The sequence below is a fragment of the Ursus americanus genome, chromosome 2 (genome assembly GCF_024610735.1).
Source record: "Ursus americanus isolate L20-20 chromosome 2, mUrsAme1.1.p, whole genome shotgun sequence".
Classification (NCBI taxonomy): Eukaryota; Metazoa; Chordata; class Mammalia; order Carnivora; family Ursidae; genus Ursus; species Ursus americanus.
This window is the reverse complement of record NC_142128.1, coordinates 64,811,866-64,827,672: the sequence shown is the minus strand read 5'-3', so window position 1 is coordinate 64,827,672 and position 15,807 is coordinate 64,811,866. Positions and strand designations below refer to the sequence as shown.

At 52.0% G+C, this 15,807-nt stretch overlaps 1 protein-coding gene across 1 annotated transcript in view; it reads left to right on the top strand.

Annotated features, from left to right (window-relative positions):
* RASSF5 (Ras association domain family member 5) overlaps positions 1-15,807 on the top strand; it is a 65,785-nt gene that overhangs the window by 16,427 nt on the left and 33,551 nt on the right. The window contains exon 2 of the mRNA XM_045787487.2: positions 8,004-8,128. Coding sequence (XP_045643443.1) covers positions 8,004-8,128 — 125 coding nt within the window. The remainder of the gene's footprint in view (positions 1-8,003; positions 8,129-15,807) is intronic.

Genomic DNA, 15,807 nt, shown 5'->3' with positions numbered 1-15,807 from the left:
CTTCCTCCTCTGGGCCCATCAACAGCAGGGCAGGAGGGCGGTTGGAGCAGGTAGGAGGAACTCCCTGGAAAGTTGCATGGCTCTTCTCACTGTAACACATTGGGAGAGGGCCCCAGAGCAGAGAGGTTTTTGGCTAGCATCACACGCTGAGGCCGAGCGCCCACACTCAGGAATCCCATCGTGTCAAAGATGACGGCTCCCATGTATTGAGCACCTACTATGTGCCAGGCAGTGTTGGATCCTTTGTCTACGTTCTCTTTAATTTTGGCAACAAATCTGCTGGCTAGGAAGACATGACTACTTCCGTTTTGCATTGAGCCTAAATCAATTCTCTATTTGACTGTGGTTAGGTAAATTGTCCGGGCATCTCGTGCTCAATTAGAAGCAGAGTTTGGGTTCAAACCCGGATCTGTGGGCCTCTGGGGGCCAGATTCTGTCCATTCCCCAGCTCCTGATGAGGGGCTCCATCCCCTGCGCCTCTTCTCAAAGACCTCCTCATGCACGGCACACAGCGTGCTTCAGGGTCCCTCGTGATCTAAGGCAGGTGCTGGGAGCCCGGTGCCCGTTCTGCTTGCTTTCCTGCCGTGCTCATCGCTCTACGTGAAGAGGCTGTCGGCTCTGTTGTGGTGTCAGGGACAGCAGAGGGGCAGAGGCTGGGCCTCTTTGAGTGGGGGGAGGCCGAGAGCCCCCTGCTTGGGGAGCCTGACCGTGGCTGATGAGCTAGCCTCTCTGGTAAAGCTGTGCTGGGATCTCAGTGCAAGACCCGCTAGCTGGTGCCCATGGTTCAGTGTCTCCCAGACGTGGCATCCCGGAGACAAAGGGGCCATGTCTGGAGCGTCGGTCCAGAGCAGGCGGACAGGATGGGCGGGGTCCGGAGCTCCCAGGCTGAGTGGCTTGGCTGGGCTGGGCTGAAACTGTGAAGGACGCTTCCCCGGACGAGGTGGAGACCTCACGGAGGGATGCTGTGGCCATTCCCTGCTGGGGCAGAGGGAAAACACACTTGTCGTTCAAATTCCTTTGACTCACACTGTTTTCTGGGCTTGGACCACCCTACGCCCCAGCTCTGATGAAGCCCACCCTGGCCTCAAGTAGCACAGGATAGGGGCGCCAGGACCAAGTGAAGAGGATGGCTCCGAGGAACGGTTTCCCAGAAAACAGGGCTAGTGAGAAGCAGCCAGGTGTGGTGAATCTTCATGCAGCTCTGCGGCTGACTCGCTAGGAGGCTCTCAGTGAGTCTCTTCACCCCTCTAGATCTTGGTGTCCTCATCCCTAAACTTGGAGTAGACCGAAGGATCTGGAAACCTGCGTCCACACAAAAACCCGCAGGTGGACGTTTATAGCAGCGTTACTCGTAATTGCCAAAACTGGGAAGCAACCAAAATGTCCTTCGGTGGGGGAAAATGGACAGAGAAGCTAGTGGTCCAGCCACACGATGGAATGTTCTTCAGCACTAAATGAGCTGTCAAGCCATGAGAAGACATGGAGGAACTTCAAATGCACGTGACTAAGTGAAAGAAGCCGACCCAAAAAGGCTCCGTATCGTATGGTTCCAACTAGATGACATTCTGGAAAAGGCAAAGCTACAGAAACAGTGAAAAGATCAGTGGTTGGCAGGTGTGAGGGAGTGGGAGGGATGGACAGGTGGAGCACAGAGGATTTTTAGGGCAATGAAGCTACTCCGGACAATAATATAATTATGGATCCATATTATTACACACTTGCCAAACTCATCGAGGTATGCCACCACACTGACCCCTAAGGGAAGCTAGAGCTCTGGGTAACGATGTGCCCACAGCAGTTGAACAAATGTGCCACTCTGGTGGGGGCTGCTCATAGTGGATTTTGGCGAGGGGGTGGTGAGAAGTCTACGGAAAGTCTGAATACTTACGCTCAATTTTGTGTCAAACTTAAAACGGCTCCAAAAAATAAAGTCTATTTTTAAAACTAGGGAAAGCAACGTGTCCTACCACGTAGAACTGATTTTGTGAGATCACGTATTTAAGCATCTGGCGTGCACATAGGTGGGCACATGAGTTTTCTTTGTTCCTTTTTTGTGGCATTTTCCCCATTAACAAAGAATATATGTTCATTGTAAAAACTTAGCAACTATGCAGAAAGGTAAAACACTTGAAATTCCATCCCTCCGAGCAAGCGTGTCATCTTACTTCCAGGTGGCTCTCTGAACAATGTGTATAGACACGTGTGTATTTTAATATAATTAGGACCATAGGACAAAACCTTTTTTATTCAATGATATGTTTGTGGACGTCTTTCCATGTTCACCGATATCAACCTACATTATCTATAATGGCTAAATAGTATATATTTTTAAAACTATCATAACTGTAGCTGGCCCCTGTAGGTGGATATGGGGTATTTCTAGTAGTGTGTTGTCATAAACAACCATGGGATGAACGTTTTAGTGAAGAGATATTTAAATACAAATAAATATACGCTCAGGATGAATTACTGTAGGAAATTAGTATCATCAATTAGGTAAGAACCTTCTCATTTACCCAATTCCTCTTTCATCCTGGACAGTATCAACTTGGTTAACAATTTTCTTTTTTAAAACCTGAGCAAGATTTTCGAAGTTCAAGTATTGGAGGGGTGTGGGGAGGAAGGAAGGGAAGGGAGCCATCCAGGGGTGGACAGAGGCGCCTCTCTGAGGTAGGGCAGGATGGCCCCTCACCAGGCTGGCTCCATGTCCACCTGGCACCTCACTTATGCAGGGAGCCGAGCCCTGGGGCCTCCCTTGCTGGAGAATAGGGGTTCAGCGAAGGTCTGAGGATGCTTCGGGACCTTTTGCCTCAGGACTCAGTGGAGGTCTGGAGGAAGGTCAGTGGGCCCGGACAGGATTTGCACAGACAGGCTTCTGGAATGAGAATGCCTGATGCTGTGGCCACTGGTGAGATCTTGGGTTTGGGCCAGTTAATAAGAATAGTTAATATATATTGAATTCTTTCACCTAAGTACCTCATTGAGTTCTCTTGGCAACCCTGCGAGGCAGATACTGCTATCACCGCCACTTCACAGAGAGGAAACCGAGGCACAGGGGACACTAGCCTGGGATCAGTTCAGCGCTCACACTGTGGCCTCTCCACTTTGGCAAAAGGCAGAGCACCCCCCTTACTCTGATCACTTATCTAGTTCGTACCAAGCCGTTTCTGAATGTTTAATAGTGTCTGGTCCTCTCAAACACTGAGCAGGGCCCAGAGCACGGCTGGAGACTTGGGGGGCAGTGTTGCTGAGGGTCCATTAACCTGTGGGTCCTTTGAAAGAGGGCCTGCGGTCTAAGGGGAAATCTTGGGGCGACATGGGGAGGGGCGCTCCTGGCCAGGGCAGCAGGCAGGCTTGAGGCTGCAGGGTGAGGGTGTGTGTGGGGTGGGGGACTGCAGGTGGGGGAGCAGGACAGACAGGTGCAGTAGTGTTGGAGGCCATCTGGGTGGTCTCTGAGTGGTCACAGTTGGTCCAGCCCAGAGGCTTGTGTGGAGTGACTCCCAGTGCAAGAATGGGGGACCCTTGAAGTGTCCTGAGGAGGCCTGAGAAGGCACCCCTGATACTGGAGACTTTCCCCACTGACTTGCTCTGGGGGACCAGGACAGCCCTGACTTCTGCTTTTTATGTTAGGTTAACTTATGTTAACACTGTATTTTTCCAGTGCCCTTTTGTTTTTGTTTTTGTTTTTGTTTGTACTGTCTCAGAACAAAATTATTTTAAAACTAAAAGCCACTTGTGTGTTGCTTTGAAATGACTGGCTGGAGGCAGGTTGGCGAGATTACAGATCACCCACCAGGAGCTTAGTGGGGTGAGGCGTCTGCCTGGCAGGACAGTGCTGGGTGAGGGGGCGGAACGTTGACCGAGGGCCCCCTATGCAGTGCTCTGCGTCAAGAACCCCACTAAATCCTCATGGTAGCCCTATGAGCTGGCTCGTTCCCCTTGTAGAGTTGAGATTAATGCCCAGAGAAGTTCAGTAACTTACCCAAGGTCATGGAGCTGGTTGAGTGTGACTGAAGGCCAGGTCTACCTCTAAGTCCATTCTCTTGCCACTACACCACAGTATAGGCCGGGGCCCTGAAGGCAGAAAGGGGCAGGTAGAAAGGTTCGTTCTGAGGTTGACCTTCTCCAAGTAGGCCTGGGGTGCCCAGAGAATGGTCACGGGGCTCCTAGATTCAGAGGCTGTCATGCTTCCCCCGTGGGCCTCAGAAGTGGCTTTGGCCATACAGGTCGAGAAGCTGTTCTTCACTGACCCCAGAGTGACTGTGAGGGGGGCTTGTGGGCTCGCTGCAAACCCGGCTGTTATCCCGGGTGCCAGCCTCCGCCCTCACCCCATGCCTTGGCCTCAGAGGGAGTTAAGTAGAGAGCTCCACGTTATCTTAGGGTCTTGTATGCAACTCTGGGGTGAAAGGGCCTGACGTTTCCTTATCAGACTCACAGCTTTCCAAACCCAAATAAATCTCTGTTTTAAGCCACTAGTTCATGGTACTTTGTTACAAGAACTGGGAAACGAATGCAGTCTGGGTGGTGAGCGTGGGCCCCAACAACTCCCTCTCCATCCTGGCTCAGGGGTCCCTCCTTGGAGAAGGACCCCTCTTATGATTTGTCTCCACCATTTCTCCTTACGGTTCGCCCCTCTGTTTCCACAGGCCCCTCTTCCAGGACCTGGAGGCACAGTTATTCTCCTCAAAATATCCCCCGGGAAAGGGGCCAGAGGTTAGAGCTGGAAGGGACCGGAAGGAAGGGATAATAATTCTATTTTATAGATGACAACACTAAGGTCAAGAAATGCCAGTTCTCCCTAAGATACTTCGATTAGAACCTAGGAATGTTGCTCCCTGATCTCTGCTCCCTCTGCTTGGGGAGATCCTCACACTATCTATTTTGTGGTGTCAGAGCTCCCTGCCCCCTCTTGGCCCCACGATGCGGGGATAGGAGTCTCCTGGGATCTGGTCCGTTCTTCAAGCTCCCCAGAGCCTCCTTCACTGAGAAAACTTCCCTGACTGCTGTGGCTGGCAGGGGTCTCTGTCCCCTGAACAGGCAGGCTTCCTGGAACTGTTGGACAGTCAGGCCCTGCTCTGTGCTGTCTTACCCGTTATCTTTTCACATGTGTGTCCTGTCTACCCAGGTAGCCTGACTTCCCCAGAGGTCCTGTCTTACTCCTCCTCACCCTGAGGCGTGGGGAGGTTTGTGTGCAAGACATGGGAGTTGTTGCCAAAGATGGTGGTGCCGGCTGTTCAGGGAAGGCTGAGCCGTTCCAGGGGGCCTATGTGGCCCTGTGCCAGCCAGGGGCCCCTCCCTTTGCGTGTCCGGATTGAGCACCAGCTGAAGGCTGTGGAGGGCGATGGCACCGAGGAGTTGGCTGGGCGGCACCCCATGATGAGCTGTCTTGAGGGAAAGATGGCCTGCAGGGGTCACCCACCGGACCCCAGGGGAACGCGACCCGACTTTGGAATCTCCGTGGATCTCTCCACAAGGAGCACATCGGGCCTGCAGGCTACTGGCTGTGGCTGGCGGGGCTTGCTTCTGTGTTCCGAGAAGGGCATGGGGGCTCTGGTTCATGTCTGCCGGTCGAAAAGCCCTGGGCTTAGCATCTCCGGGGCCTGGAAGTATCAAGACGTGCTTCGGTGGTTTTGTGCTTCTGTGATTACACGGTCTGATGGAACAAAGTCATTGGAGCTCAAATGTGCTTTTTATGAAATCCCCAAATACTCTTCCTGGAGTCTTCTGTTCCCTAGTTCTGTACAGCTCAGCATCGGGACTGTAAAAAAAAAAAAAGTTTCTGAGGTTTTGGTGCTGTTTTCAGGGGGTGTGTCTGTGTTTGTGTGTATCAGAGAGACAGAGCAGAGAGACAGACAGAACATGAGAGAATTGGATGCACAGAGGGACATACAGAGCCTGTGTCAGTGGGACCAGGAGTTCAAAGGAGAGACTGGAAGACCTCCTCCTGTCTCGAGACGCTTTTCCATTTGTGAGTTGGGGGCAGCTCTTGCTTGCTATAAAGTTAGAGCTTCTAGTCCTTCCTTCTCTTCCTTGTTTCCACTTGGCATCCCTGGGGCATTCTTCATCGCTCAGCACTCTGCCAGAGGCTGTACAGGTGTGTCCAAGGACCGGAGTCCTGGAACAATACTCCTCTGTATGGGCTCTGGCCCCCGTACTGCCTTATCAAAGCCCTAGCACTTCTGGGCACTGCGGGCAAGCGAAGCTTGGCCCGCATATCCTCCTGTACCGTTCACCCCACTAGACGTGAGGCTGTCCTTGTGCCAGGCAGAGATCTCCTACTGGTGGCGGCGGGGGGGGGGGGTGGCAGAAATGCATGTGGGCACTTGGAGGTGTGGGGTGCAGACCTCAGACAATGGCTTCACCATTCTGTCCCCAGGTGAGGGAAGGCTTCTATGGAGGAGAGCCAGGAAGGCCTAAACAAGGGTGGGGGTCTGAAGGAGGACACATTGGTGGCCTTTGGGCATGAGGGTGATAAGATGGAGAGCTCCTAAATGCCATCCTAGAAAGGTGGCCAAGAGCGTCAGGCCATTGAGTCAGATGGCTGTGGGGTTCTGGAATCTCTGTGTGTCCCCGCGTTTGTGAGAGTGCTTCCGGGCAGACATTCGTGGGAAAACCTGTGTGAGGAATGTGGCCCCGGTGCTCACCTTTGGGGGTATAAAGGAAGAGGGCAGCTGGAGTGAGTAAAGGTCTCCCACCAAAACTCCCCAAAAGAGTGGGAGAAGAGGAGACCCACCCCTGGGATGGAATGGAGTGTGTTACAGCAGCTTTCAAAAGAAGAGTCCAAATGTGTTTGGTTTTTGGAGCTTGTTACAAGGAAGGAAAAGAGCGTCAGCACCCTGAGCTCTTATCAGCCAAAAGTGGCCCCCTTGTCCCCAGGTCATCCAAACAAGTGCGGGCTGTCGTGTCCCCTGCCACCAACCCTACCCACACCAGCTCGTCCGGGCACACCTGGTTGCCCAGGAAGCCGGTCCTCTCAGGAGGCAGTCCGCACCCTACCCGGTGGGTCTTCCAGCTCAGCTGTGGCACCTCCAGGACGGGTGACCCCAGCTGGCCAGGAAGCTCTCTGAGGGAACCCCACCTCAAACCTGGACAAATCTGAGCATTTTGCCTGCTGATGGCCTGGCACGGATTTCTTTTGCTGCCAGCCTTCGCTTCACTCCCGCCGTCCGTAGTACGTTCTCTCCCTTGCCTGGCCGAGCTTCGCTGCCTCCCGTGAAGGCCTCTGCCATGGAGCTGTGTGTCATTGGGCAACTCGCTTTACCCCTCTGAGCCTTGGTCTCCCTGCCTCCAGAGTAGTGCCAAGGCTCTCTTCAGCCCTGGAGATTAAGTCCTGCCTCCATGGAAATGAACGTTGTCTATGAAACGTATGCTTTCCCATGGGGCACCTGCTGTGGGATGTTATCTGTAGGCCCTTCCAGCAGCTTAGAGAAGCCACCTCCACATTTCTAGCTGGGGCAGGGTCAGAGACAGGTAGCAGCCCTTCCTGTGGATGATAATGCCTCTGTCCCTAGAGGCACTTTTATTTGTTAAGACCTGTTCTCCCCTGGAACTATAAACCTCCCTGTGCACCGGGCAGGGAAGCTATTACCTGTATTTTACAGATGGGCACAATGAGGCCCAGAAAAGCGGTCTTTCTCCAGGGATCCATCACCCCCGGTGATTAATGTAAATTAGTAGAAAGAGCACCAGCCTAAAGTCAGATGATCTGACCTTGAGAAAGTCCCTAAGGTCCCTAGACCCCAATTCCCTGCCTTTGAAGTGGCAACAAAATGATTGCAAGGTCACACAAGATAATGGAGGTGAAAACAGTTTGCCAACGTGTAAAACACAAGTTCACTCTCACCATCCCTGGTGGCATCGAGCTGTTCTCCCACCCTCCGCGTCTCTCCTGCACGTTCTTCCTTCCTGGAGCTAAACACAGTCTCCGGGGTGTTTCTCTGGGTGGAAGTGGACAGGATCCTGCCTGACTCCTACCCCCCCCCCCCGTGGTTCTTCCACTGCAGACTGTAAATTCACCTGCCACCCGGAGTGCCGTAACCTGATCCAGCTGGACTGCGGTCGGCAGGAGGAAGGCGCATCCCAGGACAGACCGTCTCCAGAAAGCACCCTCCCCCCGATCTTCAGCCAGGTAGGCAGCAAAGCTCAAGGACCAGCGTGGGAACGGCTTCTGCTGGTATCCTCAGCTCCACTTTCTTTGCCCAGGAGCTCTGGTCAGTGGGAGGTGGCATGAATATTCCACACATGGTGGATGCTGTCCCCTTCTGGCCAGACACACCCCTTTTCAAGGGAATGGGAAAATGGAATGGAAACAGCAACACAGAGAAGTGGGCAGATAGTCAGAAGTCCTCATTAGGTCTCTCCAAGCACAGGATCTCCTTCGGCCTGGGGTTCCCAGCCAGAAGTGTGGGTATAGTTGAGGGCAGGAAGGAGAGAAGGCTCCCAAAGGTCCTTTGAAGACTGACAGCCCTGGGGCAGCGGGGATGTTGGGTGGACTCCTCAAGCATATCATCCCCACTGCCAATCAGGCAGCCAATCTAGATTCAACTTCAGAAGGCCCATAGATATTCTTTCCTTGTGTTAAAGAACCAGGGAATTGATGCCCAGAGTAGCTCCTGGTTCTGGGTTTTGCCCAGGCACTTGAACCAGGATGTGTCCAAACTTTGATGTGTAGGATTTGGAATGGAGGCAGGAGAACGTTTTTTGATTCTGGCATTGAACAAGCATTTATTGAGTATCCCCTGGGTGCCGAGCACTGGTGAGAGTGGGGATCACAAATGATACATCCCAGTTCTTCTCCACAGAGAGCTTACATTCTGGCAGGGGAGGCAGAATACAACCAAATGGTATATACCGTGATGCATTTGTAGTAAAAGTATGAATCAAGTGTTTTGAATACAGGAGGCACTTGTTTCTGTTGGGAGAAATCTGGCAAGGCTTCCCAGAGGAGGTGACATTTGATCTGATCCTTAATGTATGAGTCCATGGTTGCTGGTCAAGGAAGTAAGGTGTGTCCCCAGATATCATTCATTTATTCATTTAGCAACTATGTTTTAAAGGTTGACCATGTGCCAGGCCCAGGAATGCCAAAGACTTAGTGATGAGGGGAACAGACATGGCCCCTGGCCTCCCTGTGCTTGCTGCAGAGCAGGGGAATGAGATTTTTAAACAAATAAGCAAAGCTCAGGGTGCTGTGACAGACAATATAGGTGCTGAATGACTGGTTATTTCCTGAAGAGAATGCCAGTGGCCCTGGGAAATCCCAAGTCGGCCCCAACGCCCGAGACTAGCCGTCCCCAGTAGTCACCTGATGTGCCTTTGGGTGTCATCAGCCTTCTTGCGGTTCCCCCCACCCCTTTCTCTCCCACTAGGAAGCATTGCTAGAAAGCAAATATGATGTATGTTTTTATAAGAAAGAGATTGAATCGATTCTAAGATCCGTATCTTAAAAATTCTGTGCACCCTCCACACACTTTGGAATAGTAACTTTTTATAGTGTAGCCTGAAGGTAGCTGGGCCTCTTGGCAGGGCCTCGCCCCACGAGGGCTGAGGAGGAAAGAGAGACAAATCTGACCTCCCAAACCCTGGTGAATGATGCAGAATTTTGCTGAAGGTTTTCCTTACAAGACGGAGGAGGGAGGTTACATAGTACACCGTACAGCAGAATTTCCTAAAAATCAATTTCTGGAGACATTTTTCGTTGTCACAACTGGAGTGATGCCTCTGGCATCCAGTGGGGGAGGCCAGGGATACTGCTGAACGCCCTCCATGACATGGGACAGGCCCTCAACAAAGAATTATCTGGCCCAAAACATCAACAGCGTGGAGGTTGAGAGACCCTTTCCTGGAGCCGGTTAGCCAGGCCCCAGGTGGGGTGGGTGGAAGGCCCCAGGGCAGGCCCTGGAGTTTGCTCTATACCTCGCCTCCGCTTGGGATGTCAACAGCAAACGGGCTTCCAAGTCTGAGTATTTGGAAGCAGAGTGGCCCCTTTTCCTCTGTTGGGAAGAGGACTCAACCTCAGAACCCTCTGGCAAGCTGAATCAAGGCTGTGTCTAGAGTAGATCCACCACTGACCCATATAAGGAGCCATATAGAACCACCTGGAAGGATCCCAGAGTCCCCCGTGGGTGCCGAACGGCCCCCAGCCGCGAACGGCCTGGAGTGGGCTTTGTGCCTGGCCGGCTGGGTCAGGCTGTTATGTTTGCCTTGGACAGGCCTGACTGCATGCTTCAGCACAGCTAGGGGACCTAGCCTTCTATCAATAAAACCTGGGCCCTGCTCCAGGCTCACTCCCCTTTTCTCAAAAGCTTGTTTGTGCTGATTTCCGCCTTGACTTGATTTTCAGTTAAATACCAGGATGGAGCTTTCTTTCACCTTGACCCTGGGCTGAGCTAGCTTCATGCGCCAGTGCCATCTTCCTGGGGGGATTTGCTGTGGCCCCCTCTGAGCTCAGCTAGTGTGGGGGGCATATAGCAGCTGGGCGGTCTCGGCTTGATGTCCTTTCTCCTCTCCACTCTTTAAGGAAAAGAAAAATCCCAGATATTCCTCCATCCGGAGGAGACGACTGTTTGTTAATATTTTTGTATTTTCTGCCCATACATTCATACATTTTTCAAAACGTGGTTGAGATCACCCCGTAGACAAGTTTTTGGCCTCCACCTTTGAAAAGGAGCAATCCCAAGCTTCTGGCTGCCTTCTCTCTGCCATGGCCGAGGGAGGCCCAGAGGGAGGGAGAGGGGGCGGGAGCGTGGGGCAGGGGCAGAGATGGGCTCTGAGCTCCTGGCTGCAAACTCACAAGGCCCTGTGAGTTTCGAAAGTGGGGAAACTGAGGAAGGCCGCTGCCTGTGCTGTCTCCACCACAAAACTGGTGCTTCTCGAGTCTCTCCTTGGGGATTTCTAAGGTCTGTGACATGCGACTTTTTCCTTGGGCACCATTATTGACCTAGCAAATCTCTATGTGCACCCCAGACCCCTTCTTCATCTGAAGCCTGATTGCTAGAGAACATTGTTGGCACTGGCCGAACACCACGAAAAGCTGCTGACATGGCTATGGCTCCTTTATGGGGCACTTACATCCCAGTGACCTTGTACTTCAGGGGGTCTTCAAGTTGCTCCTCTGGTGGAAAAAAAAACGCCCTCAGGGCCTCCCCAGTGCCCTCACAGTGGCCTGCGAGTTTGCCAGTTTGTCCACACTTTTCATTGCCTTTTGGGAAGCGGCCCCCAGGAGTGGGAGTTCCTGGCCCCAACTGTTGATTCTCAGAACCCAGGGCAGCCCGGGGGGTGGGGGTGGGGGTCCTGGCAGCTCTGCCTCTAGTCTCGGTACATCAGATGTGCAGAGGACAAGCAAAAAACACAAGCACTCTTCCTTCCACTCCAATCACTTACAGCCAGGGGTTGAGCCGGCTGCGGGCTGCCGGCTGCCGGCTGCCGGTTGCAGGTTCCTTCCCCCTCCCCCTGCCCCTTCACCTGGTTGCCAGCATCCCCCACTCCTGGCTGCACAGCCCGGCCCCTCCCTCGGCGGTTCCCAAACCTCACTCAGGTACTTTCCACACTTGGGAGCCTGGCCATACCCACGTTCCCCCTGTGCTACTATTTACTTAACGTTTCTCTTTAAATAGGTTTATTTTCTTAAACTTCAATAAGACGCATGTTAAAGAAAATTTTGAAAACCCTCGAATCACTGGTTTGATATATGGAGGATTTTTTTTTTCCTGACGCATATTCAATTAATACTTAATCTCTAAAATGAAAAGAACAATGTGTTTCTGAGGACTGCCTCAGATTCCTTCCACACATGTCTATTGGGCCAGGCACGGCTCTAAAATCCTTTCAGGTGCCGTCAGTGGGAAATGCTGCGAATGGAGGCTAGTGTCTTAGGTCGTGGGTGCTTCGATGACCAGGGCCCTGGGTCCAGCCGCTGCCTACAGGATGCTGTGAGCAGCGGAGAGAGCCCGGCTAGCTGGAAAGAGAAGTCCAGCCGTTGGAGCCAATGTTAAGGCACTCATCGAAGGAGAGCTGGATCTGTGTGCACTGTGGGGAATAGTGCGCAGTGAAAACAAGTCACCCCACAGTACCGACAGGACAAGCCTATCTGTATTTTGCACATGTACGTATGTGTGTGTTAGTGCGAAGCGATGGCTTGGATGCCACCCGGCAAACCACAGAAAAGATTTCACCTTGGGGGTGGGTAGGAGTCCAAAGGGGTAGAGTTAAACAACTTCCAGCTTTTGCTGTTTGCATCAGTGCTGTTGGAATAACTGATGCTCTCATCTGTTTCCAGGGTAGAATTTTTTTTTTAAGCAATAAATATTTTCTTAAAGAAAGCAAAGAGCTTCTCGGTGGTAGAAGAACTAGGTTCTGATCCAGACTGTAGACAGCATACTTGATACGTGAGCCGGGGCAAGCCTCCTGGTTCTCTGGGCCTTGGGTTTCTCCTCTGAGAAGTGGGTGGTGTGCTGGGTGGTCATGAGGCTCCACAGGGAAGACGTGTGTGAGAGCGAGTGCAGACCGAGGCCTACGTATCACCAGGTAGCATGCCGGGGCTGTGTCTGTGCCTCCCAGGGCCCTACTGGAGAGTTCATCCTGTCCCCCCTGTGATGAAAACCCGTGGTGGCTTCCCATGGCCCTCGAAATCAATCCAAATCTGGACTAGCACAGAAATCCTTCATGGTCTGGCTCTGCCAACTCTCCAAATTACCAGAAAGATGGGCTACTGTCCTGGGCCTAAAACCAGGGCTCTATGACCTTGTGGTCGGTGGGCACTTTTTTGCTCCAAGACTTCCAATTATGTATTGCTCCCTCTATAGATGGAAAGACCAAGACCCTGTCCCCACCCACCAAAGGGACAGACAGATGGCTTCCCAAGCTCCGGGGTGGATTAGCCACACAGGGTGCTGGCTTGCTGCCTTTCTGCCACATCCCTCCCCCTCCCGCCCCCCCTCCCCCACCAGCCCTCCTTAGCAGGGCCCCGGCTGGAATCACCTCCGTCAGCCCCTGCAGCCGCTGTGCGGTGGTGATTCAGCTGGCGTGGAGAGCTGAGTTTCCTGGCTCCTGGCCCCGTGCTCCCTCCCGCAGGCCCGCCACCGTCTCTCTACCCAGGGCTCTGCCTTTCCAGAATCCTGGCCGCTCCTGCCCCAACCGCGGGCCCAAAGTCCCCGTGCTGAACCCAGAACTACCACACGGGGGAGCCAGAAGCAAGCCGGGGGAGCCTGGGGGGCGGGGTCTGTCCCTGAGCGCCTCCGGAGCACATCCTGTTGTGGACACCTGCAGTCTTCTCCGTGGATTCTGGGTCCTGCGTCTGCTCAGAAATGCTCGGCAAAGGTTTATCACATTGGATTGTGACTGATAACAACAGGGGTTAACATTTGTTAAGGCACACCGTGTGTTCTACTTGTTTTATCAGTTATTGAGGGAAAAATATTGCAATGTCCAACTGTAATTGCAAATTAGCCATTTCTCCTTATGGTTTTATCTTGCTGAATCTTGAGGCTCCATTATTCAGTACATAAACATTTAGGATTATTATGTTCTCTTGATTAATTGACCTCTTCTCATAATGAAGTAACCTTCTTTTTCCGTGGTAATATTCTTTGCTCTGCAATCTACTCTGTCTGATATTAATACGAGCCACTCCAGCTTTCTTTATATTACCATGAGCATATTTACCAACCCAACCTTTTACTTTTAGGCTATTTGTGTCTTTATATTTAAAAGTCATTTCCTGTAGACAGCAAATAGTTGGATCTTGTTTATTTTAAAATCCAATTGGATAATCTCTGCCCTTTAACTGGATTATTTAGATCATTTGCATTTAATGTGATTATTGATATAATTAGATTTTAAGTCTATCATCTTTCTATTTTTTTCTGTCTGGCCTTTCTGTTCTTTGTTCCTTTTTTTCCCCCTCTGTCTTGTTTTGGATTAATTGAATATATTTCATGATTCCATTTGATTTCATTTGTTGCCAGCACACCCACATGTGCCAAAGGCAGGAGCCAGTCCCCAGCTGTCTTGCTCCACTCTGGCTACATTTGAGACAGCCGCTCCACCTTCCACAGACTTCCTTCCACGCTCTAGAAGACAGAAGTGCTGGCCAAAGCTGTCAGTGATTCATCTCCGCTAGACAGCCGCCTCTCACAGGAGCTGCCCCAAGGCCTATCTGACCAGCTCATGCCAACCCATGAAGCTTGTTTCTGATCAGGCAGAGCAGAAAGGCTTCCCAACCAGGAGGCACCTGGATCCTGGCTCTGAGGAGGGATAGAGCTCTAGTACTTATTTCTCTAGAATTCCTTAAATACTGGAGACCTTCCCCGGTGTTCCCCCCAGCCCCACTCCCTACTTCTACCCAAGAAACAGTGGCTGCTTGAGATGGCCTCTGGCTGGGCCAGGTCAGTCCTGAGCCTCTGAGGAGGCAGTGAGGTCTCTTTCTATGTGTCATAGCGTGAGAATTGTTCATGTCTCACCCTCACACTGCCCTGGCTAACTGGTCTTGCCTGGAGAGGGGCAGATGAGGGATGGGGGGTGTTGGTCAGAAACATCTGTTGTGATTCTCTAGTCTGATGAGAAAAGGACAGTTAGAAGGTAGACTCCCTGTGCCTGAGTCAGACCTGGCAGGAGCTCTTCAGGACATTGCCTCTTGGTCTGGGCTAATTTCACTGCATTCAGTGTTTTTAAGTGGAAGCGCTGTTAGCCTAGCAGCCAAGCAACAGAAGTGCTGTGTGGGCTAGAACCCGCGAGAAAGTGAATCTCCTGTGAGTCTAACCTACGTGGTGTGTAGCCGCTTACCTTTTATGACAGGAAGTCGTCTGGCGAGAAATTGAGACCTTGGCTCCGCACAGCTGGTTTAATGCTGTAAAATGCTGCTCTGGGGATGGAGAATGGAATTCTTAAGGTTCAACTCCCCCGAAAGGACATCTGGGAAAGGTCGCCTCTGAAAAGCATGGGGAAGGTGGGGGTGGTCCGGTGAATACGTGTCAGGAAGAGGGGAGGACTTGGGGGTTTTGACAGGCGGAGAAAACAGCAAAACAAACCACAAGAGGGCAGGGCAGCTGCTGGGAACATGAATCAAATTCTGTGCAGCTGAAGGAGGGAGATTGCCTTGTGGCTGGAGGTGGGTATGAATGAACTGCTGGCCGTCACGGGTTGGGAAGGGCCTTGAAGGGCCTTGAGGACCTGCTCCGGAGTTTGGAACATCACTGCAGGCACGGAGGAGTTGTTGGACGAAGGACAACAATTGCGATGGAAAGCTGTCAGACATGGGGGGTCTGGGTTTGAAATCAGATCCTACCATGTACTTGCTCTATGACCTTGGTTAAATGAACCATTCTGAGCCTCAGTTTACTCATCTGCAAAAAACCTCCTTGCGGGGTTGTGCCGATCCAGTGAGATTGGGAAAGTCTAAGAGCTTGGCAACTTTTTTTTTTAAAAGATTTTATTTATTTATTTGAGAGAGATAGAGACAGCCAGCGAGAAAGGGAACACAAGCAGGGGGAGTGGGAGAGGAGAAGCAGGCTCCCAGTGGAGGAGCCTGATGTGGGGCTTGATCCCAGAATGGTGGGATCACACCCTGGGCCGAAGGCAGACGCTTAACGACTGAGCCACCCAGGCGCCCCGAGCTTGGCAACTCTTACATAACTTTTTATTTCATGCTGTTCTACTAGAACGTGCGTGGTGAGAGGCAGAGACTTACGTCTTATTCAGGCCTGAATTTGAACTCCTAGTCTAGTACTTGCACGTAGAAGGTGCCTGGTAAATATTTCTTAAATGAAGGGCTGAAAGAATAAGCAACGAGAGCTGGACACAGAGTAATGA